Source organism: Dama dama, chromosome 20, assembly GCF_033118175.1.
Source record: "Dama dama isolate Ldn47 chromosome 20, ASM3311817v1, whole genome shotgun sequence".
NCBI classification, from domain to species: Eukaryota; Metazoa; Chordata; class Mammalia; order Artiodactyla; family Cervidae; genus Dama; species Dama dama.
The window spans coordinates 51,688,864-51,713,979 of NC_083700.1; the positions used below are offsets into that span (position 1 = coordinate 51,688,864).

A 25,116-nucleotide genomic window follows, 5' to 3' on the forward strand; every position below is an offset into this window, starting at 1 on the left:
AAGAAAGAAAACACTAACTTGATTCTGCATGAAAAATACGTTTACCTTTTGTATACCTCTTAAATTAGTCCGTTCTCTTTGAACCTGCTAATACTGCCACTCTGGACTGTTCCCGTAATTTTCTTCTATCTACTCTGTGTGCTCTCAAATCTGTTCTCTTACAGTAACCTCCTAACTAGTTTTCTTGCATCTATTCTGTCCTCTCTCAAATCCATTTTCCATACTACACTCCATAGATTGCTTTTTCAAAATGCAGATTCAGTTATGTTCCTTCTTTGATTAAAACACTTCAGTGGCTCCCATAGCTCTTAGAATAAAAATACAAATCATTAACATTCTCAACAAGTTTCCATATTATCACATAGACAGTGAGTTCCTAAGTAGCAGTGGGGTGCCAGCTGCTATGTAAGTCTTGCTTCACCTCCAATAGGGTTGACTAGTAAGGACCCAAGAGACCCAAATGTGTTTAGACAGTTTATTACTTACACAGGTGGCAAAACAAGATCAGCATGATATCAGCTGCATGTATCCATCATCTCACAGGATGACACTGAATTGGAGGGGCCAGATAACATGAAAGATAAGTTTTTGAGGAGTCAACTCTAGGCTATAGCTAAATAGTTTTATAGCCTATAGCTGTGCCTGAAAGAGGCAAAGTGGACAGTCGTATGCCTGACTAGAACCAGGAGACCGATGAGAAACTGCCTCTTGGCAGCCTTATGCAAGATAGGGAGCCTCCTACAAGCCAAGGAGGCAGATGAGAAATGGCCTACAAACAGTTCCTCACAAGACCACATATCTTGACATGTCCCAGGGAAGATCAGAGGGCATTCTGTAACTAGCAGAGCCTTGCCTAGGTGGTAGCATGCAATCACCAGCGTGCCATGGTAGAGCCATTTCCCGCGGAACATAGACTGATCTTTCTACCAATGTAGTCTTATCTCGTGCACTGTCTCTTATTTACTGAGCATTAGCCACATTGACCTTCTTTTAATTTCTCTGTGTGCCTTGCTTTCCCTTGTCTTAGGGCTTTTTCATATGCTATCCCCTCTGCCTGAAACATTCTTTCTCCTACCCCTGTAAATGCTGCTCTTTTTTCAGTCCTCAGTCCAATTATTACTTCCTTAGAGGAGCTTTCCAAAACATTCCTAACCAGACCATTCCCCTGTTATATTGTGCTATATATATAGAGCTATATATAGCTATATATAGCATTGTGCTCCTCTCCTTCTATACTTGTATAACCTTTAGTTAATGTAATAATAGAGTTAATACATATACTAATATTTTTATTACTTGATTTTAAAATGCAATCACATACATAATTTCATTTTATCTTTTTACTTCTGTGAGATAACAAAACAGTATTATTTTTAACCCCTATTTTCTACAGAGAACAGCCCATATTAGGACTCATGCTATCTTACTCTAGTTTAGGGTGCCCTATATTTCCTTATTGTGTTTTTCATATAAATACATTAAGTATGAGGCAGCATACAGTTAGTGAGAGGGACAAAGAAATGCCATAAGGGCTCAAAGGAGAGAGAAACCACTTCCAATTTAGGTAATCAGAGTGATTTCCTAATGATTAGATCTCCATGATAGAGGTGCTATTTGAGTCAGCCTTAAAAGTTGATAGGCTTCTGGTAGACAAAGTCTCTAAGACAAGAGGCAATATCAGAGGTACAATCATAGAAAGGCTTGGAACTGTTTGAATACTAATGGCAAATAGATATATTTTGATGGTAAGGGTTAACGTGGGTTCTAAAAGGGATGATAAGAATTACATCGTGGAGGACCTTAAATATGGAATTAATTTTGTTGGCAGCAGGAAGTAACTAATGTTTCTAAGTGAGCAGATGGTCTGATCAGAGCTGAATTTTGGGAGGATTAACTAAGCAACAGCATATAAAATAAAGTGTAGCATGGTAGGACTGGATTCAGGGAAATCAGAGATCATGAACTGGGACAAAACTTCTCAACCAGTAAGCTGTGGCACACCTTGTAAAATATAATGTTAAAAACTTTCAGACAAGGGCCGCTAGGAGCATACCTGTATTTGAGGTGATGATGATGCTCAGTCGCTCAGATCATATCCCATCTTTTCAACCCCATGAACTGTAGCCCATCAGGCTCTTCTGTCCGTAGTATTTTCCAGGCAAGAATGCTAGAGTGGATTGCCATTTCCTACTCCAGGAGATTTTCCTGACCCAAGGATTGAACCTGCATCTCTTGTGTCTCCTGCATTGGCAGGCAGATTCTTTACCCCTGTGCCACCTGGGAAGCCCATATTTGAAGAAAGTTAGGTAGTTTTTAACTTGCTGCCTCAAAGGAGAGTTTAGCATCTGCAGAACTGGGGGTCATCTCAGGGAATCAGAAGGAGTTCAGCTTGTGCCAGGCGATTCTTAGAAGGACTTAGGGAAAGCAGAGGTCAGTTCTAGATTGGGTGCTGTTGGCAAGTAGTGTATTGGATATTTTGGTATGTCTTGTCTTGGAGATGAATGGATTAAAGAAATAGTAGTCATTTGCGTTAGCCAGAAGAGGGAGATGTTTAGTTATTTTTGTGGTTCTTCAGTGTCCTTGTCTCTACTTTCAGAAATAATTATACAGTAGTCTCGTGTCTGTCTTCCATTATAATCATCGAGTGGCCTTATCTGAGTATTGTTTATATTTTGCCAAAATTGTTTATGTTCAATTGGGAACACTATGGTTTAGCTATCGGCTTCCAGCTGCCAGTAATATTTTATTACCTTTTCAGTACCCAATACATTGATTTCCTCAGTCTCATGGCATCTAACTAGTTCCCTCATATGGTGAGCAGCCTTATTCACTTACCCCAGGGTGCTGTATAGATATTATTTTTGTTTAGATATGCCATGCTTTGAAAAAGGTTGATTGAGTAACACACTGAAAATGAAGAGTAAAGGTCCCAGGAAGATTACAGAAGTATTCAAAGCTCTTCACTATCTCCAGCACATCTAATTCATTTAAAAATCTGTGCTCCAATGAAAATATACCAATTCTTTTCTCTAGTCTGTGGTTTGCTGCCTTTGGATATCATGCTCTGTACCTGGGACGTCTTCCTGTGGTCCCCTTCTCATGTCCAGACCATGTCTGTCCTTCAAGGATCAGCTTAAATGTCTCTCCCTTCCTAAATGTTGTTTGGACATTTGGAATCAAGAAAAAGCCTACTTAAATATAATAAATGAAAATTAAATTATGTATTTAGGTGTATTAATTCTAACTTACAGGGGTCAAGCTGGAAGCAATCTCTCCTTTCTGTGAATTCATATAGCAAATTATTTATATCCCTAAAGCACTTATTTCTAACATTTATTAAATATGCATGGTGTCCTATTAGCTGCTGTCTCTGGTGCCAATAAAATGCCATGAGTTTTGCTTCTTTCCAGATTCTTCAGGCTTAAGTATAAAGTAGAAAAAAAGTTTCAAAACTCCACCTCATTCAGCAAGAATTAACTGACATTCTGTGGTATTTAATTCTGTTTATATTAGGGAGGTTAAGAGAAACTTATAGGTGACTCAGTGCTTCTTGTGAAAAGCTGGGATAGAGCTAATGGTGGGCAGGGACTGATTGTTACCAGAATATCTTTTGAAAATACATATTAAATGGGTTAATTTTTGAGGAAGTGTGAAAATCATGATCTTTTTATACCACCAGAAAGGAAAGAGGTGGATAAAAATTAATTATAATCCTTTGTCTGTTTCTTCATTTGCTATTATTTTCTCCCAATCTGAGGGCTGTCTTTTCACCTTACTTATAGTTTCCTTTGTAGTGCAAAAGCTTTTAAGTTTCATTAGGTCCCATTTGTTTAGTTTTGCTTTTATTTCCAATATTCTGGGAGGTGGGTCATAGAGGATCTTGCTTTGATTTATGTCGGAGAGTGTTTTGCCTATGTTCTCCTCTAGGAGTTTTATAGTTTCTGGTCTTACATTTAGATCTTTAATCCATTTTGAGTTTATTTTTGTGTATGGTGTTAGAAAGTGTTCTAGTTTCATTCTTTTACAAGTGGTTGACCAGTTTTCCCAGCACCACTTGTTAAAGAGGTTGTCTTTTTTCCATTGTATATCCTTGCCTCCTTTGTCAAAGATAAGGTGTCCATAGGTTCGTGGATTTATCTCTGGGCTTTCTATTCTGTTCCATTGATCTATATTTCTATCTTTGTGCCAGTACCATACTGTCTTGATGACTGTGGCTTTGTAGTAGAGTCTGAAGTCAGGCAGGTTGATTCCTCCAGTTCCATTCTTCTTTCTCAAGATTACTTTGGCTATTCGAGGTTTTTTGTATTTCCATACAAATTGTGAAATTCTTTGGTCTAGTTCTGTGAAAAATACTGTTGGTAGCTTGATAGGGATTGCATTGAATCTATAGACTGCTTTGGGTAGAATAGCCATTTTGACAATATTAATTCTTCCAATCCATGAACACGGTATGTTTCTCCATCTGTTTGTGTCCTCTTTGATTTCTTTCATCAGTGTTTTATAGTTTTCTATGTATAGGTCCTTTGTTTCTTTAGGTAGATATACTCCTAAGTATTTTATTCTTTTTGTTGCAATGGTGAATGGTATTGTTTCCTTAATTTCTCTGTCTGTTTTTTCATTGTTAGTATATAGGAATGCAAGGGATTTCTGTGTGTTAATTTTATATCCTGCAACTTTACTATATTCATTGATTAGCTCTAGTAATTTTCTGGTAGAATCTTTAGGGTTTTCTATGTAGAGGATCATGTCATCTGCAAACAGTGAGAGTTTTACTTCTTCTTTTCCTATCTGGATTCCTTTTACTTCTTTTTCTGCTCTGATTGCTGTGGCCAGCACTTCCAACACTATGTTGAATAGTAGTGGTGAGAGTGGGCACCCTTGTCTTGTTCCTGATTTCAGGGGAAATGCCTTCAATTTTTCACCATTGAGGGTGATGCTTGCTGTGGGTTTGTCATATATAGCTTTTATTATGTTGAGGTATGTTCCTTCTATTCCTGCTTTTTGGAGAGTTTTAATCATAAATGAGTGTTGAATTTTGTCAAAGGCTTTCTCTGCATCTATTGAGAGAATCATATGGTTTTTATCTTTCAATTTGTTAATGTGGTGTATTACATTGATTGATTTGCGGATATTAAAGAATCCTTGCATTCCTGGGATAAAGCCCACTTGGTCATGGTGTATGATTTTTTTAATATGTTGTTGGATTCTGTTTGCTAGAATTTTGTTAAGGATTTTTGCATCTATGTTCATCAGTGATATTGGCCTGTAGTTTTCTTTTTTTGTGGCATCTTTGTCTGGTTTTGGAATTAGGTTGATGGTGGCCTCATAGAATGAGTTTGGAAGCTTACCTTCTTCTGCAATTTTCTGGAAGAGTTTGAGTAAGATAGGTGTTAGCTCTTCTCTAAATTTTTGGTAGAATTCAGCTGTGAAGCCATCTGGTCCTGGGCTTTTGTTTGCTGGAAGATTTTTGATGACAGTTTCGATTTCCTTGCTTGTGATGAACCAGACAAAGGATTAATCTCAAAAATATACAAGCAACTCCTGAAGCTCAATTCCAGAAAAATAAATGACCCAATCAAAAAATGGGCCAAAGAACTAAACAGACATTTCTCCAAAGAAGACATACAGATGGCTAACAAACACATGAAAAGATGCTCAACATCACTCATTATCAGAGAAATGCAAATCAAAACCACAATGAGGTACCATTACACGCCAGTCAGGATGGCTGCTATCCAAAAGTCTACAAGCAATAAATGCTGGAGAGGGTGTGGAGAAAAGGGAACCCTCTTACACTGTTGGTGGGAATGCAAACTAGTACAGCCGCTATGGAAAACAGTGTGGAGATTTCTTAAAAAACTGGAAATAGAACTGCCATATGACCCAGCAATCCCACTTCTGGGCATACACACCGAGGAAACCAGATCTGAAAGAGACACGTGCACCCCAATGTTCATCGCAGCACTGTTTATAATAGCCAGGACATGGAAGCAACCTAGATGCCCATCAGCAGATGAATGGATAAGGAAGCTGTGGTACATATACACCATGGAATATTACTCAGCCATTAAAAAGAATTCATTTGAACCAGTCCTAATGAGATGGATGAAGCTGGAGCCCATTATACAGAGTGAAGTAAGCCAGAAAGATAAAGAACATTACAGCATACTGACACATGTATATGGAATTTAGAAAGGTGATAACGATAACCCTATATGCAGAACAGAAAAAGAGACACAGAAATACAGAACAGACTTTTGAACTTTGTGGGAGAATGTGAGGGTGGGATATTTCAAAAGAACAGCATGTATACTATCTATGGTGAAACAGATCACCAGCCCAGGTGGGATGCACGAGACAAGTGCTCCGGCCTGGTGCACTGGGAAGACCCAGAGGAATCGGGTGGAGAGGGAGGTGGGAGGGGGGATCGGGATTGGGAATACATGTAAATCCATGGCTGATTCATAGCAATGTATGACAAAACCCACTGGAAAAAAAAATAATAATAATAAAAATTAAAAAAAAAATTAATTATAATTAACAGTTGTGTTAATAGATACAGTGAAAAAGAGATTTTTTTCCCCCCCTTATTATTGATTTAGGAATGACTGCCTGCAAAAAACCTGGGAACCGAGAATGTAATCATCACTGTAAAAATAAACTTACATGTGGACATGACTGCTGTGAGTTCCATAAAACAGTTTATTTCAGATTTTAAAAATTAAAAGGTCTTTGGGGAATAGTAATCATATCCTTATTTATCTATGCATGATATTTGTATTATGCAGCTTATAACTCAAATAATTTTTATTTCTTTTGTGGACAACATTTTTTAAAAGTAAATATTAGATTAGAAATGTTGCAGAAATTTGGTCTTGTTTGAATGATACCTAAAATTGAACTTAAAGAATCTAGAATTTCCTTTCATAGGTAAAACTGGAGTTGCACAGAAGTCAGAAGTGAAAGAATCAACAATTTCTTCATATTTATCTGATTTAAGAAATAGAAATGCTGTTTCATCTCTTCCTCCAGTTAAACGTCTGAAGGTTAGTTTTAATATTTATCCCTTGTTCTATAGTTAAATGTATATGAGTATCCCATTATTCTGTGTATCAATTAGATAGGTATCCACAGAAGTACTTTAGAGTTGCTTGACTAGGAATATGACTTTTTTTCATAATATAGTTTCTATAAGGAAAGTGTGAAGGAAATGTCTGACTCAGTCATAAGTAGCCTATTCCTTCTCCAGCAGATCTTCCCGACCCAGGAAGTGAACCGGGGTCTCCTGCATTGCAGGATAGCTCATTACCAACTGAGCTATCAGGGAAGCCCATAGGGAAAGATACTATAATTTTTAATAATCTATAAATCCATTTTTGGAGCATAGTTATACAAACCTTTCCTTCATTAGCCTTTTTTTACTTTTTTAAACCAGAGAAGGGGAAATGGAGAGGGGTATGTGGCTTGCTTTGGTTCAGCAATTGAAACTAGATCCTCTTGCCTTTTCGTGGCTCCATCTGTGGTGGACTGGGCTGGAAAGTCTAAAGCTGATTTTAATTGTGACTTATGAGAGTGACTCATCACTCTCCTAGATGAGTACTGAGCAAGAGTCTCCCTTTCAAGTGATGAAGGAATGGGAATTCCTTCTGGTTGGTAAGTCACTAGCAAATTAACTCTAAGCCTTGGTCATCATATCCAGGGCAAAATAATTGATCAAGCCACAGAACAGAGCCAAGAAAATGACAGAGCGCCTGTATCTTTTCTGTTGTTGTTCAGCTCTAAGTCATGTCTTAACTCTTTGAGACCCCATAGACTGCAGCACGCCAGACTTCCCTGTCTTTCACTATCTCCCAGAGTTTGCTGAAACTCTTGTCCATTGAGTCGGTGATGCCACCCCACCATTTCATCCTCTGTCTCTCCCTTCTCCATCTCCCCTCAGTCTTTCCAGCATCAGGGTCTTTTCCAATGAGTCAGCTCTTCATATCAGGTGGCCAAAGTATTGGAGCTTCAGCTTCAGCTTCAGCATCAGTCTTGCCAGTGAATATTGAGGGTTGATGTCCTACGGGATTGACTGGTTTCTTTTCTAGGGTTGTTTTTTTTTTTTAATAAAAAGAAGATTCTGAGTCTTGAAGCTAAAATACGGAGACTATTGGGAAACATGGAGAGGTTTGCAGTTTGAAATGACAACCACCTTTTCTGAGACAATTATTTTTTAGTATCCCAAGTTTTTCCTTCTTTTTTTTCATATTTATTTCACATCATTCCTTCCTTCCTTACTTTTCACATTCATTGAACACCAAGAATGTGCCAAGCACTATAGTGGATGTGGAAGATACAATGATAAGAGAGTTTTAGTCTCAGTCCTCATAGAACTTAGAGTTGAGTGAAGGCTACAAATAAGTAAGTAGGTTTTTTCTTTTTTTTATTTTTTTTTTCATTTATTTTTATTAGTTGGAGGCTAATTACTTTACAATATTGTAGTGGCTTTTGTCATACATTGACATGAATCAGCCATGGATTTACATGTATTCCCCATCCTGATCCCCCCTCCCACCTCCCTCTCCACCCAATTCCTCTGGATCTTCCCAGTGCACCAGGCCTGAGCACTTGTCTCATGCATCCAGCCTGGGTTGGTGATCTGTTTCACCCTAGATAATATACATGTTTCAACATAGTGTGATGAGTGATTCTGTGACAGAAGTGTAAGATAACTTGAACTTACATAGAAAGTACACTCACTCCATTTTCAATAGGCCAGGAAAGGTTTCCTGATAAACATGACTAAGACCTGAAGGATATATAGGCATAAGCCAAGGATTGAGAGAGGTGAATACCAGAGTTGTGGTGAAGAGGGTTAGAAAATTATTTCAGATGTAGAGAATATGCAGCGGCCCAGAGCAGAGAAAGAGATACAGATCTTTTTAAAAACTGAAGTAATGCAGTATATCTGGAGTTCATGTATAAGTAGGAGGGTGGAGACATATAAGGGTGAAGAAATAAGTAGGATCCCGATCATGAAAACAATTTTGCTATTTTAAAGATTTGGACTTTATCCTGAAAGGGAAATCACTAAAGGACTTTAATCAGTGGCTGTTTTGTAAAGTTCACTCTGGATGCAATGTAGAGAATGGATTAAAGATAATAGAAAAAGAGCGTAAGGATTCATTTGGGAGGTTTTGCAGTAATCCAGGCAAGACAATGGCCTAGTCTCATGTAGTGGCAGTAGCAATGGAGAGAAGTGGCTGGGTTTAAAATATTTTTCAGAGGTAGAATCAGCTACGTTGGTACTTAATTGCTTATGAGAGGTGAAGTAGAAGGAATTGTTAAAGATGATGCCTAGCCTTCTGGGATTCCCTGGTGACTCAGACGGTAAAGAGTCTGCCTGCAATGCGGAAGACCTGAGTTCGATCCCTGGGTCAGGAAGATCCCCTGGAGAAGGAAATGGCAACCCACTCCAGTATTCTTGCCTGGAGAATCCCATGGATGGACGATCCAGGTGGGCTACAAAGAGTTGGACACGACTGGGTGACTTCACTTTCACTTTCTGGCTTGAGCGATTGGGGAAAAAGTGGGGCCTCACTAGGGTAAAAACTCTAAAGGGAAAGCAAGTTTGGAGGAATAGAGACATGATAAGTTCGTTTGAGAAATACTGAATTTAGAGGCCTACAAGATGTCTAGGTAAAGATGTTCTATAAACAGTTGGATATAGCTGTTTGAAAGTCAGGAGAGAGCTGAACTAGAAAATCAGGAAAGAGAACTGAGCTCAAATCTACAGAGGGCTACAGATTTGAGTCGTTCATGTGTAGATGGTAGCTGAAGCCATGGGAACAAATGAGATCTTTGAGAATGTGTAGAGTGAAAAGAGAAGATGGCCTAGTGAAGAAGAACCATGAAGAATATCAGCATTTAAGAAGGGCCTGAGGAGGAGATTTGAATTGAGAATTAGCCTGTGTTTCTTATAATTTGTTGGTTTTGGGACTATATATGTCAGTAAGAATTTTGCTGTTTGTCTCATTTGTTAAAAGGTATTGATGTGAAATTGATAGTTGAACTTGTTATTTTTCATTAATAGATGCAGATGAATAAATCTCCAAGTGTGGACCTTAAAGACTTTGGTTTTGCTCCAAAACCTTCTCTTCCCAGTATAGCAAGGTACAAATATAATGTTAATATCTGAGGTAAACTATTCATCATAAATTGTTTCTCCAAATAATCATTTACTCAGAGAAAGATTGTTACTGGCTACCTTTAAATCATAGTAATTAGTTAGTTTTATAATGAGATAATGACACCATAAGAGTTTTATCTTTTGTACCCCCAGGTTTTTTTAGAACTCTGTAGTTATAGTATACCTTTAACATAGATCAAATCATCTCTTTCTTGGAAAAGCTAGTCATCCTATGTGTCATGCCCTCAGGTTCTCTCTACCTTATAAACTTAACAGGTGACAAGAGTATACTTTAAAAAGGGAAATCATGTTAGTGTACAAAGTCCAATCTTTTCTGTTTAGGGCCCACTCTATATTAATAATATCTCAGATTTATAAAATACTTTATAACTTAAAAATTGAGCTTTTGTGCATTATTTCTTTTGACCTTAGCAACAACCTGGCTTATAAATCAAGGTATTTTTTATCTCATTATATAGATGAAATAACCAAAACTCATATTCCTAGTAAGCAGAGGGCTCTAGATGAGAACTCAGCATTCTTTTCCTATATTATGATGCCTGAAAGATAACAGTATATGTAATTTCCCTTCCAGATAAGGGCATTCCATATGCTGGGATGGCATTTAATATGCTTAACAGTCAGTACAGAACAGCCACTGACCAATCAGAATAGATGCCAACAGTACTTCAAGAGATCCTAGCTTTTGTTATCTAACTGAAAGAATCATTAGCAATAAGTTCTTAAGGCTACACACAGATATCGGGAATCTATGGGGGCATGTGAAGATGACTACATGACCTAAGTAGTTGTCACTTCCGTTAAACAGTGATTTTTTTTAACCCTTTACTACTCAGGCTAGTACAGTTAATCATAGAAGTACTGAGTAGATGAACCAATTTTTTTCTCACTTAAATGAATAAGTAGTTTTCAAAGTCAGATTAATTGTAATATTTTCTTTAACATTTTCATGGTTTTATTTATCTTTATAAAGGTCAGAATATTTAAACACACCTGAATTGCCTGTAATGGAGCAGAGGGATCAGCGTGAGATCTATACAAAAGGTCAACAACAACCATCGGCATATCAAGACAAAGGTAAATTACTGTTGATGTTTACTTGAGAGAGAATATGATTTATCACTACTTTGGACTAACAAGCAATGTTATTGAAAAACCAACATCTAAAATTATTATCATTACTAACTTGTCAACATTTTTCTCTTCAGTTATTGATCCAGTTTCAAATTCTTGGGTCTGTTATTTCAGATGGTCTTTCTGTGTCTGTCACAGATTTTTAAAATCTTTTCCTACATAGCATTGACTATTTGATTCATGTCAGTGTATGGCAAAAACCTTCACAATATTGTAATTAGCCTCCAATTAAAATAAATAAATTAATTTAAAAAGATCATATGAGGAAAAGCTGAGAATATAAGGGTTCTTTGAACATTTAAAGTATTAAAATGCCAAACTATTACTTTTATGTGTCTTTAGAATTATTTGAAATAATTTTTTTGTTTATAAAATTAGTTTCATTTTACAAAATAGCTGTGTGACCTTGGTAAAATTATTTAACCTCTTTTGAGCTTAATCTTATCTTTAAAATTAAGGAATAGAAAATTTAGTGACTTTAATATCTCTGTAGATCTTAAAACTATGATTTTTTACAGTCTCTATGATAATGTGAGACTATAACCGAGTTTATGGGATATTTGTAACATTTGTAAAATAGATTTGCTTTATATCTGTGTCTGTCATTAAATTAATGAAATAACGCATATAAATTCTTCAGTGTTGGGCCTGGTTCCTCCTTAGTCCTTATCATGCCATTAATAGTACCGTTTCTTTGGATCATGGTACCAATAGCCAGTCTGTTAAAACATGTAAGAAATAATTCTGGCCATAAAGTTGTTTATTCAAGTACCTATACATAGAAATGGTAAGCTTGGGGTTTTCTGAAAACAATTTCATATGTGTATTGTTTTTTACTTCTATTGCCACCCTTTCTTTCATTCTTTCACTCTATTGCTGTCACTAGCCATAATTTAAGATCTGAAGTAGGCAAGGACTTGAGTACCCACCACCCCTTATGACGCTGTGGCACTCATTAGACCCAATATCAAAAAAAAAAAAAAAAAAAATCCCCTGACCTCATCTAGAATATCAGAGCATTTATCCAATTTGTTGAAAGCCTGAAAAATATCATTACAATATGGATAGAAAGTGTAAGATTGTTAGCCCTCTTATCTTTATCTCTCTTCAACCTATAGCCCTCTAACTTACTCCTTGGATAGCTACTCTATCCCCTGCCCTTCTCCAAACCAGAGTTTATCCTTCCCTCTGATTACTTTCATGTTGTCTTTACATAGTTTTTCTACTTTTATTTCTTTCCCACCCACCATTCCAAATGTGATTTGTATTATGATACAAAAGTCTCATCTAAATACTTTAAACCTCAATAATAACTATACCCATCTTTTACTGAATGCTTCCCCCATTTTTTTTAAAGAAGTTGTATAATATAGTAATTAAACTTGCAGGATATAGAAATAATCTGTCTAGATTCAAATCCTATCTCATTTAGTAGTTGAATGACTTTTCAAAACTTACCCAGTTTGTCTCAATTTCATCATCTGGTTATATTTTAGGAATTTTAGGATTAAATGAGATAATGTGTGTAAAGCTCTTAGTATAGTATCTGGTACTATTATTAATAGTAATTGAGTATATTCATTATACTTTTTACACATTAGTCTTTGGTGGCAAAACATATTTTAAATGTATTCAAATATTGCTCTTAAGACTGTTTTAAGAAAAACATGGCATTTTTTATCATCTGTATTCCATGTTCAAGAAGAGAAGAAGAAAAGATTTTAGAAATTATATGAGAAAGCATGTTGAATTGTACAATTTAAATTGTAAGGGACCTTTGTGCAACTTCTCATTTTACAGTGAAAGAAGCCAAGACTCAAAGAGATTAAATGACTTGTCCAAAATCACATATCTAATTAATGGCAAGGCTAGAAATAGATTCCATATCTCTTGATTCCCAAGCAATACCATTTCTATAAAATGAAATTGACTTTTAGTTATCAGTGGAGAATTGAAAATCAAACCTATAATATATGAACTCTTTCAACTTTCCACCCCACAGCTATATATTTCTCTGTTTCTGTACTCATCCTTAACTGTTTTAAAAAAATGAATTACCTTTTCTTCTATTTAAATTTTATCCTTTCATCTGTAATCTTAATTTTTCCAGTTCTGCCTCCTCTGGAACTTTTGGAGACCAGCTGTGTCTCTTCTTTTGCCCTTATTTTCAATATCTTCTCCTTATGGTCTCTTTCTTTCCAGCATACAAATATGCTCACATCTCTTCCTTCTTTAGTTGCCAGTCCCCATCAAGCCAGGGCTTCTCAGGTAGTGAAGAATCTGCTTGCCAAGCAGGAGAATTGGGTTCAATCCCTCTGGGTCAGGAAGATCCCCTGGAAAAGGAAATAGCAGGCAACCCACTTCAGCACTCTTGCCTAGGAAATCCCATGGACAAAGGAGCCGGTGGGCGATAGTCCATGGGGTCGCAAAAGAGTTGGACATGACTTAGCAACTAAACAGCAGCAGCCCATCTAGCCAGATGGTCCTCTTCTCTATATCTCTATATTTCCATTGTACTTTGTACCTACTTCTCTTTGTAGAACATAGATATGTATGTATTATCAAGGTACAAAAGTAGAATAATGTGAACTGGAGTTGGAGGTAGAGTAAAAGGATAAAGAAAGTTTTGGATAGTGTAGAGGTTATTTAAAGTGAAGAAAAATTTTACTGGAGTGAGCTTATACCGGCTTGTGAGAGTATAAGGGGATTCTTTCAGGCATTATTAAAGTTTAATTATATAAAGTTTCAATTAAATAAATTATATTAAAAACTAAGACTGTAAATATTAAAAACTAACCATTTCCTCATTATTCTACTACATTTTACTATTATCTGTATTCCTGGTGGCTCAGTGAGTAAAGTCTGCCTGCAGTGCAGGAGGACCGTGTTCGATCCCTGGCTTGGGAAGATACCCTGGAGAAGGAAATGGCCACCCACTCCAGTATTCTTGCCTGGAGAATTCCATGGACAGGGGAACCTAGTGTGCTGCAGTCCATGAGGTCACAAAGAGTCAGAAACGACTGAGTGACTAACACTAACACATGAGATTTACATCTATATTTGTATCTGTACAATGGAAATACTTCATAAAGAGGTGCTATTGTGCATTTCTTCCCAACTTTACATTCAGTTGTGTCACATTGGTAGCTTGAAATCGGTCATAGTGGGAATCTTTACATCATAGAAATCAGCAGACAATACAAATCATGGCTTGACTTATTGTTTATACTTAAGAAAGTGACAGAGAAAATGTTAAAAGTGCAGATTTGTCAGTGTCATGCCTGTAGCCCTTACATTGTGGATAGCATGGAAAATTGAAAGAATATTCTTCTAGCATTGGAAAATTATCTAATTCAGCAAAGAAGTTGCTTAAGTCTTTGGTTGAATGAGTGAAGTTCCAACACATCTTTTTTGTTTTACTTTTATTAAAGAAAGAAAGTGAAGTCGCTCAGTCGTGTCCGACTCTTTGCAACCCCATGGACTGTAGCCTACCAGGCTTCTCCATCCATGGGATTTTCCAGGCAAGAATACTGGAGTGGGTTGCCGTTTCCTTCTCCAACTTTTATTAAAATCAACAAAAATATCAACCAACATTTGAATTGACAAATGAATGTGAGAGCTACATTTATCAATTGCAACCATATGTTGATAGATACAAGAGTTTGGCAAAATTCAATGAAAACATTCAGTGATAATCAGTTAGATGTGTGGAATTTACAATTGAGCATGCTATGTATATTATCATGTGTAAATTGTGTGCTACACATCCTTTCAGTTCAGTTCAGTTCAGTCGCTCAGTCGTGTCCAGCTCTTTGTGACCTCATGAACCACAGTACACCAGGCCTCCCTGTCCATCACCAACTCCCGGAATCCACCCAAACCCATGTCCATTGTGTCGGTGATGCCATCCAACCATCTCATCCTCTTTCATCCCCTTCTCCTCCTGCCCTCAGTCTTTCCCAGCATCAGGGTCTTTTCACGAGTCAGCTGTCCGCATCAGGTGGCCAAAGTATTGGAGTTTCAGCTTCAACATCAGTCCCTCCAATGAACACCCGGGACTGATCTCCTTTAGGATGGACTGGTTGGATTTCCTTGCAGTCCAAGGGACTCTCAAGAGTCTTCTCCAACGCCACAGTTCAAAAGCATCAATTCTTTGGTGCTCAGCTTTCTTTATAGTCCAGCTCTCACATCGATACATGACTACTGGAAAAACCATAGCCTTGACTAGACGGACCTTTGTTGGCAAAGTAATGTCTCTGCTTTTCAATATGCCGTCTAGGTTGGTCATAACTTTCCTTCTAAAGAGCAAGTGTCTTTTTATTTCATGACTGCAATCACACATCCTTTACATACAATAAATACATATATATGCACAAAATTTTTTGGAGAAGCAAATTATTGACTATTTATTAACACACTACTATGGAAACTGCACAGGTAAAGACATTTAGTTTCCATAATAATCATACGTGTTACATGCTATTATTATCCCATTTCTGCAGAAGAGAAAACTAGGCTCAGAGTTTAAATTACTTGTCTAAAATCATCCAACCAGTAAATCAGAGAGGTGGAATTTTCACCTGGGTAGTCTGACTCTAACCCAGGCTACATACAATGGATATACAATGGGTAGTCTGGCTCTAAACCCTGGTTATATACAGTGAATAACACTGAGGATATTTTAGCAGGAGAAAAATAAAGATATGTTTTCATAGCAATACTCAAAATTAACTACTTGTAAGGAAGAGAGGTGGGAGAGGAAGCCCATTTTAGAAGCTGTTACAATCCAATCTTATTCTTATGAAGGAATTAAGAGGGAAAATTAATTTTATCTAGAAAAATACCTTGAAAATTAAATTTAGTGTAGCAATCAATCACTACATGTAATGTAGTAAATAAAATTGGTTGACTACAGTACTCAATAGTGCTTGACCCCAGTGCTTTAGAAAACTACTACTAAAGACCTCTGTTAGTGTTAACAGTTGAAAGATGTGTTTCATATGTCAATACATAATAATGCTTATGGTTTTAAAAGTACCTATACTTACTTATATAAACACATGACAGATTTTTCTCGATGGACCTATTCTACAACTTCAAGTGAAAAAGTCCCTCAAACAGTTCTGTTTAACAGAAATCTTAATGCATCTGGAAACCAGGATTTGACAGATGTGATTAAAAGTAATTTCTCATTTTCAGAAGTTTTGAAAGTGAACTTTGAACTGGGAAATGAAGTTTGGGATGACTTTGATGATGAAAACTTAATAGAAATTACTAGCTTTTCAGCTGAAACTGAGAAGACAAACCCATCAGGTAAATAGCATGAAATATATTTCATTTGTATGTATTTTTGTATATATGTATTGTATGTATTTTATTTGAAATGTATGTATTTTAGAATGAAATAATTCATAAGAAATTCCTCGAATGTTTTTCAGTCAAGTTTTTGAAACTAATTTTATTTGCCTTTTTGGTGCATGTACTTAATTAGCTTTGATTTATTCAGATTATAATTTTTAGCAAAACTAAAAATGTGGCCCTCTCACAAATAACATTTCCTATCCCTAGGACAGAGGTCAAGGTTATTCCATAATGATGATATAGCAAATGAGCTTTTTCTATTCTGTTGTCCTTTCTCTTGTTAAAGGCTATATTCAAATTCAGATTTCTTAAATTTTCCCTCATAAAAGAGACTATCCTGCTCTCCATTTTAAGATTTCACATGGTCTGGTAATGTTTTTGAAAGACAAAAATGTTCCTTTTTTTTTTGAACTTTTTATTTTGCATTGGGGTATAGCTGATTAACAGTGTTGTAATAGTTTCAGGTGAACAGTGAAGGGACTCGGCCATACACATACATGTATCCATTCTCCCCCAAACTCCCGTCCTATCCATGCCGCATAACACTGAGCAGAGTTCCATGTGCTATACAGTAGGTCCTTGCTGGTTGCTGGGGTTGGCAGGGGCAGGGAGGAGGATGGGGGAGGCAATAGTTAGGGAGTTTAGGATGGACATGTAAACAATTGCTGTATTTTAAAATATTCCATTTTTTAAAATATTTCTATATGCTAGTAAACAACATAAAAATATTATTTCTACCAGAAATAATACCTGAATTGGCTTTTCAGGTATAAATAATTAAGAGGAAAAGATTAGTTTCTCCTGTATTAGATATTGTGTTTAAATCATATACAATCCAAAAATAATGGAATTAGGCCTTTGAGTTACTGGCAAATTCAGCCTATTTCAGTAAAACAGAGAAGTGAAAACCTTGGTAAGTAGAAGACAAGATAGCGAGTTGGAGAGACTCTGTCCCAGGATGGCTGACAGCAGGAAATCACCCCTTGCAGATCACTGAAAATATTGAATAACTTCGACTTGATCATTTACATGGCTTATAAATGAATAAAAGTGGTTTGGGGGCCTTTTAATTATAGTGACTAATAAGCTAACATATGTGTTATGTAGTTTTACTCCATTAGCTTCACTCCTTTGTTTTAAATATGCCCAGTAAATTTAATTGTTGAGAATTTTTCATTCATTTTAACCAGATCATATCTGTTTGGAGAGAGTCCTTGTAGAACTTGTGAAAAGCTTTATTCATCTGTTTCCTGGTATTTTATCTCAAATGTTATCTCTTTACCTAGGATTTGGAAACACTTTGAGTTCAGGTACTGGGGAAAGTAAGCTACCGTTCCAAGAATCAAAAGGCCAATTCCAAAGAGAAACGTCAAAGAGGCAAGTTTTAGAACTTTGGTTTCAAATACTTATGACTTTATATTTTCATGACATGTAAGTAGAGAGGAGGATCATGTCATTAGATGGCAGAGAAGCAGTAGGGTATCAGCCAAGCTAAGCTCTCTTAATCTTAGAGCAGTTTTTCTCAAAGTCCTCTTGTCAGATCATACAAATCAAAATTACCGTGTGTGTGTGTGCACGCGCACGCGCGCACTTAGTCGCTCAGTTATGTCCAACTCCTAGGGGAACACATTAAAAATGCACATTCCTGGGCCCCCATGCTAGGCTTACTGAATCATGGTCTCAGGGGCTGAGGTGAGGAATCTTCACTTTTCACAAGATGTGAAAACTGAATAAGAGTTTGACAGGGAGATGAACTTCCCTGGTGGTTCAGTGGTTAAGAATCTGCCTTCCAGTGTAAGGAACACAGGTTCGATCCCTAGTTAGGGAACTAAGATCCCACATGCCGCCGGGCAGCTAAGCTCACGCACTGCAGCTTCTGAGCCCACATGCCGTAACGGAAGGATCTTCCCTGCTGCAACGTAGATCCCAAAGATCCTGTGTTGCATCTAAGATCAGACACAGCCAAAAATAAATAAACATTACAAAAACAAAACCGAGTTTAACAGGTACAAAAGAGAAGACTAATAGCTGAAAAAAGAAGAGAAGTGAAAGGCAAAGGAGCAAATGAAAGCTATACCCATTTGAATGCAGAGTTCCAAAGAATAGCAAGGAGAGATAACAAAACCTTCCTCAGTGATCAGTGCAGAGAATTAGAGAAAAACAACAAAATGGGAAAGACTAGAGATCTCTTCAAGAAAATTCGAGATACCAAGGGAACAATTCATGCAAAGATGGATACAATAAAGGACAGAAATGGTAGGGACCTAACAGAAGCAGAAGATATTAAGAAGAGATGGCAAGAATACACAGAAGAACTATACAAAAAAGGTCTTCATGACCCAGATAACCACAATGGTGTGATCACTCACCTAGAGCCAGACATCCTGGAATGTGAAGTCAAGTGGGCCTTAGGAAGCATCACTACGAACAAAGGTAGTGGAGGTGATGGGATTCCAGTTGAGCTATTTCAAATCCTAACACATGATGCTGTGAAAGTACTGCACTCAATATGCCAGTAAATTTGGAAAACTCAGCAGTGGCCACAGGACTGGAAAATGTCAGTTTTCATTCCAATCCCAAAGAAGGGTAATGCCAAAGAATGTTCAGACTACCACACAATTGCACTCATCTCACACACTTGCAAAGTAATGCTCAAAATTCTCCAAGTGAGGCTTCAATAGTATGTGAACCATGAACTTCCAGAATTTCAAGTTGGATTTAGAAAAGGCAGAGGAACCAGAGATCAAATTGCCAACATCCATTGGATCAACTAGAAAGCAAGAGAGTTCCAGAAAAACATCTACTTCTGCTTTATTGACTATGCCAAAGTCTTTCACTGTTGGGATCACAACAAACTGGAAAATTCTGGGAGAGATGGGGATACCAGACCACCTGGCCTGCCTCCTGAGAAATCTGTATGCAGGTCAAAAACCAACAGTTAGAACTGGACATGGAACAACAGACTAGTTCCAAATCAGGAAAGGCTGAATATTGTCACCCTGCTTATATAACTTATATGCAGAGTACATCATGAGAAACGCTGGGCTGGGTGAAGCACACACTGGAATCAGGATTGCTGGGAGAAATATCAATAACCTCAGATATGCAGATGACACCACCTTTATGGCAGAAAGTGAAGAAGAACTAAAGAGCCTCTTGATGAAAGTGAAAGAGGAGAGTGAAAAAGTTGGCTTAAAGCTCAACATTCAGAAAACTAAGATCATGGCATCTGGTCCCATCACTTCATAGCAAATAGATGGGGAAATGATGGAAACAGTGACAGACTATTTTTTTGGGCTCCAAAATCATTGCAGATGGTGATTGCAGCCATAAAATTAAAAGATGCTTGCTTCTTGGAAGAAAAGCTATGACCAACCTAGACAGCATATTAAAAAGCAGAGATATTACTTTGCCAACAAATGTCTATCTAGTCAAAGCTACGGTTTTTCCAGTAGTCATGTATGGATGTGAGAGTTGGACCATAAAGAAGGCTGAGCGCTGAAGAATTGATGCTTTTGAACTGTGGTGTTGGAGAAGGCTGTTGAGAGTCCCTGCGACTACAAGGAGATCCAACCAGTCCATCCTAAAGGAGGTCAGTCCGAATATTCATTGGAAGGACTGATGCTGAAGCTGAAACTCCAATATTTGGCCACCTGATGCAAAGAACTGACTCATTGGAAAAAACCGTGATGCTGGGAAAAATTGAAGGCTGGAGGAGAAGGGGATGACAGGGGATGAGATTGTTGGATGGCATCACCGACTCAGTGAACATGAGTTTGAGTAAACTCCTGGAGTTGGTGATGGACAGGGAGGCCTGGCATGCTACAGTCCATGGGGTCACAAAGAATCGGTTACAACTGAGCGACTGAACTGTATGCATTCCAGGTAGAAGAGTGTATGTAAAGGGATAAGGTTTGAAAAGGTATCTGGTGCTCAAGGGTCAGTAAAATGGGTCTATGTTGCCACAGAATTAAGGCTGAGATTGCTGAGGTCTGTGAGGGGCCATGAATGCCGTATTTAGATACCTGTGCTGTATCCAGTAGGTCAGGGTTCACAAACTCAAACTGCTTCCAGATCTGATGGGCCAAGGTTAACTGCAGAGTGCCCCCTATAAATGGAATAACCACTGCTCAGAGTTAACCAGGTGTTGCAGTGCAGGAACTGTAAGTCTAGTGTTGTCAGATTTTCTGATTTTTCAAAAAAGCTAAGAATCTAAAATTTATGTGACATCTCCTGACATTTAAATTTTGACAACTAATTTTTTTAAGTATCTGCAGCACCTGTTATCTAAAAAATAATAATAATGCTTATAGACCCATTATAGCCTAGTTGGCTCTGGGTTCTGATCTCCATAGTAGGCAGTGAAGAACCATCCAAGATATTTAAGCTATATAAGGCTATTTAAGCTTATAACTATTAAGGTTATATAATTCAATCAGAAAAATACCATTGCAGCAGTGATATGTAGAATGAATTGTAGAGGGTGGGATCACCAGGAGCATAGTGGCCAGTGAGAAAGACAGGCCATGATAAGGCCTCAGCTGGGGCAGAGGTGATAGAAACTGAGAGATAGAATTGGATGTTTGAGTCGTTTCATAGATAACAAAGAGTACATTTAGAAATTGATAGACTATTGCAGTAAAGGAGCAGGGAAGCATAAATGACAAGTGGTTAGACATAAATATTATTTAAGGATATAGAGCATATGAGACATTTGAAAAAATAATATTAGGAATGTTCAACATAAAGTATCTTTGTAATGTAAAATGCATTTGTATGTTGCACCTGATTAGAACTTAAGGGAAAGAAGTTATAGCCAGAGCCAAAACTTTCCCACAGAGAAGAAATGTTGGTAACTTTTTATTCGGAGTTTAGTTTTCTAAAGAGTTATTTCTCCTACTTGAAAATTTTTTTTAAGTTTGTAAGTGTTATATGATATTTTTGCTATTATTTAGTCATTTTACTGAACATTAGTATCAACATCACAGAATCATAGATTTCATAGAATTCCAGAGTTAAAGGGAATTAAATGTCATTTAGTCTCCCCTCCATTGGGTCCTTGAATAACCATCCAACATTACTGGCAAGTGATGATGCTGTTTCCACCAAGACAATTCCAGTGACCAGGAGCTTATTCATTCTACAGTGCTCGTTTCATGTTTGGATTTCTCAGGTCATTCACTAGCTTTTAAAATTTGTCTTTTTATCATTTCCATTCATTGGTTCTAACTCTTAAGTCATACAGAGTAAACAGATCAGAAGCATCACAGTGAAACAAAGCCATGGGTGTAAAGAAAGTAGGCAGATCACAGTAGGAAAGTAACAAGGCATATGAACAGTGTTGTGCACCACAACTGTAGAAAAGTACAAGTAATTTTGGAAGAGTTTAAAAGTGACCAACAGAAAATAGGTGGGTTTAAAATGGAGTTCTATCAAGACACCTCTGAAAAACTGGTCCCAGAAGTTGCTGCTGGGAAGGCCTGTGAGAGCTGAGGGTCTGTGATGAAAAGGAGACACATGCTCTTCCTTTCATAATCTTCTTACTGTTTTAATTCCTTGCCATTCCTTGCTATAAGAGGTAAAAAGATTCTGTCCGAGCAATATGTGTGATTCTTCCCTACACCATCTACTATTTATGGCTCCTTGCATGACTGTCACACTTTAGCCTGTGTCAGCTTAAATTGTCACCTCCTCAGAGTGGCACCCATGACCGTCTTTTTTAAAGTGGGTTTGTGCTCCACACTGTTACCTACTATATTATTACTAAGTTCATTTCCTTCATATCACTTCAGGATCTGTAATTATGTTTACTGTTTGTTTATTGTCTGCACCTTTATAGATGATAACCTCCTAAAGATTTGTTTACTACTTATACTTAGCTCCTAGTACAATATCTGGCATATGGTAGTGAATCATAAATGTTTTTTAATGAATGAATTTAATATAAAAGATTAAAGATGAACACTAATATACAGTTACTCATGAGAAGATAACTAGAGATGCCTGTCTACAGTGAGACCAGAATAGGGAAAAGATACTAAAAGTTAAGCAAATGGGATTTAGAGAAGATTTATGGACTGCTTGACGACAGATGATTAAGCATAAGATGCAATTCTAATGAAAACTGCTGAATGATTGTTTCTGTAGGCCTTTAAAAGTAGTATTCGTATTTAATTTGGAATATATAAATTGCTTTTTTGTCAAAAAGAAAGGAGATACACCAACTTCACCATGAGTCTACGAAATAGAGCATCAATTGTATGGGTGATAAATATGATAAACTAATCATATTTTCCAAAGAATTGCTGTTGATCTAAATTAGAATGGTTTGTTTCTCTTATTTGCCATATTTGATCAAGTAATTCATTTTGATTTTTAGTTTTGTTTCATCACATGAGGAGCCAGATATTTATTTACCAAATTCTGCTATGTCCAAGTTTGGTGCATCCTCCATGACACAATTACCTCAACAATCTGGAAATGCAAGTATTATAAGAAGAAACACTTCTCTCTTTTTTCTTTTAAATACTGCCTGAATAGTTAAACCTTCAATGGTTGCTGACTTTTTTAACCTCAAAATATAGGTCCATTTACAAGAAAGAAAACAACAAAGTCTGTCACCAGAGATTGAAAAGCTATGCTTTACTCGCTCTGAAAAAATATCAAACTCTTCAAATTTTAATAAGAAAGTGGATTGCTTTATTAGAAGTGAATGTAAAAAGGAGACTGATTTCAGGTAAGAACTCTTTAAAAATATTTTAAGACTATACAAGTGAAAGCTTTCTACAAAGAATTTCAGCATTCCTTTTCCCTTGGTTCATTTTAAAGATCAGAACCTACATGTTTTATTTACTTAAAGATGTAAAAATTTTAGACCTCTGGTAAACTAAGCTCCTTAAGATAATTCAAAATGTCAAATATCTCAATTTTTGAGAACCTATGTATTTGATGCTAGTAATTAAAACACTGTATTACATTAATAAACTTTTTTACTTATTTGAATATAATATGTTGATAATATGAAATATGAGGTCACTTGAGAAATGAGATCAGTTAATTTTTCTAATGTTCTAGTTGTTTTTCAGCCACCAAGTTCTGTTATAATTCTACAGGTTCAAAGAAGAAGTCAGGTTAAATCTAATCAGTGCCCCTACTGCTGATCGTTTTTATGGTTACCTTTAGCAATTTCCCCTCTCCCTCTTGAATAGTCAAGGTTTGGAGACCTGTTGACTGATTAAATGACACTACTTTCCAAATTGTCTAAAGAAATATCTATCTAATATACTTGTCTCTACCTTTAATAGTTCATGAACTCTAATTTCCCCCAGACTTCCTATAAGATTATGCATATTGAAGTTCATTTGATAAATTACCTCTCAGCAATCTTCAAGTTTATCCATTTAATATTTTAGTATATTATTTATTATAAATTTGTGTTATAAAAATAGTTACTTTTACATTTGCTTTTCCCCCCAGTAGGTTTCATCCTGATGATGAAGCTGATGAAATAAAGTCTTTTCTGGGAATATTTGATGGTATTTTCTAAAACAGACAAAAATGCTTTTTATATTAATAAGACAAAGTATAAAGACACCTACTTACAAAGAATGATTTTTATTTTTAAAAAGTAGTTCATACTTGTTCAGATTTTTTTTCTTGGATTTGACCAACTTTGTTGACTTTTTTTGCAACAAAATATTTGGACTGATTTCCCCCCGCCCCCCGCCCCCCGTAATATTGTAACTTCCTGAAAAGCACTTTTACAGTGGCTTTGTTTCATAAGCTGATAATTAAGCTTCATTTAGAAATAATTATTTGGTTATTAATTGGATATAGACCAGAATCAATTTAATATTTTCTAAAGAAGAAATTCTGTGAAGGCAAAATGTTTGTAGATCAGTAAATCTATTTATTGTATCAATGTTTCACCATTAAGTTACTAAAGGATTTTTTTTTTACTAAAGATTTTTAAGAATCCAGTGGCTGTCTGAACCTTTTCTTATATCATTTCAAGCAATAATAAAGGAAATGTCAATCAGTGTAGACTGTCTTCCTTTAACTTGTTTTTCAATGTGGTGAATTCTAAAACTTTGTTATGTTGATTTTTAATACAGCAAAAGCTATTTGATATTATTTTCCAGTGAGTTATCTCTCAGATTTCTTTATTAATAAGTAGTATCATAGGCACTGTAAGCAGTATTTATTATCTAATTTATTTATAGATACAGTGTGAAGTTGAAGCCACTTCAGAAATTTTAGGAATTTTTCTTCAGATATAAAAGCCTTAGAGGAAAGAGAAATAGAGAAGAAGATGAGGTTGTTGGCTGTTATTAGTAAACATTTATGAGGCATCATATGTATTAAACTTAGAACAAGTAAAAGAGACTTTGTCTCTGTTGAAAAGTAAGAGCAACCAAGCCCTTATTTTAGTC

The 25,116-nt window shown here is 36.5% G+C and overlaps 1 protein-coding gene across 1 annotated transcript in view; it reads left to right on the plus strand.

Annotated features, from left to right (window-relative positions):
• HFM1 (helicase for meiosis 1) overlaps positions 1 to 24,268 on the plus strand; it is a 203,876-nt gene extending 179,608 nt beyond the window's left edge. The window contains exons 32-40 of the mRNA XM_061168448.1: positions 6,603 to 6,683; positions 6,931 to 7,046; positions 10,073 to 10,152; positions 11,163 to 11,266; positions 16,523 to 16,636; positions 17,971 to 18,061; positions 23,064 to 23,175; positions 23,269 to 23,420; positions 24,161 to 24,268. Coding sequence (XP_061024431.1) covers positions 6,603 to 6,683; positions 6,931 to 7,046; positions 10,073 to 10,152; positions 11,163 to 11,266; positions 16,523 to 16,636; positions 17,971 to 18,061; positions 23,064 to 23,175; positions 23,269 to 23,420; positions 24,161 to 24,230 — 920 coding nt within the window. The 3' untranslated portion in view covers positions 24,231 to 24,268. The remainder of the gene's footprint in view (positions 1 to 6,602; positions 6,684 to 6,930; positions 7,047 to 10,072; positions 10,153 to 11,162; positions 11,267 to 16,522; positions 16,637 to 17,970; positions 18,062 to 23,063; positions 23,176 to 23,268; positions 23,421 to 24,160) is intronic.
• The last annotated feature ends 848 nt before the right edge of the window (positions 24,269 to 25,116 follow it).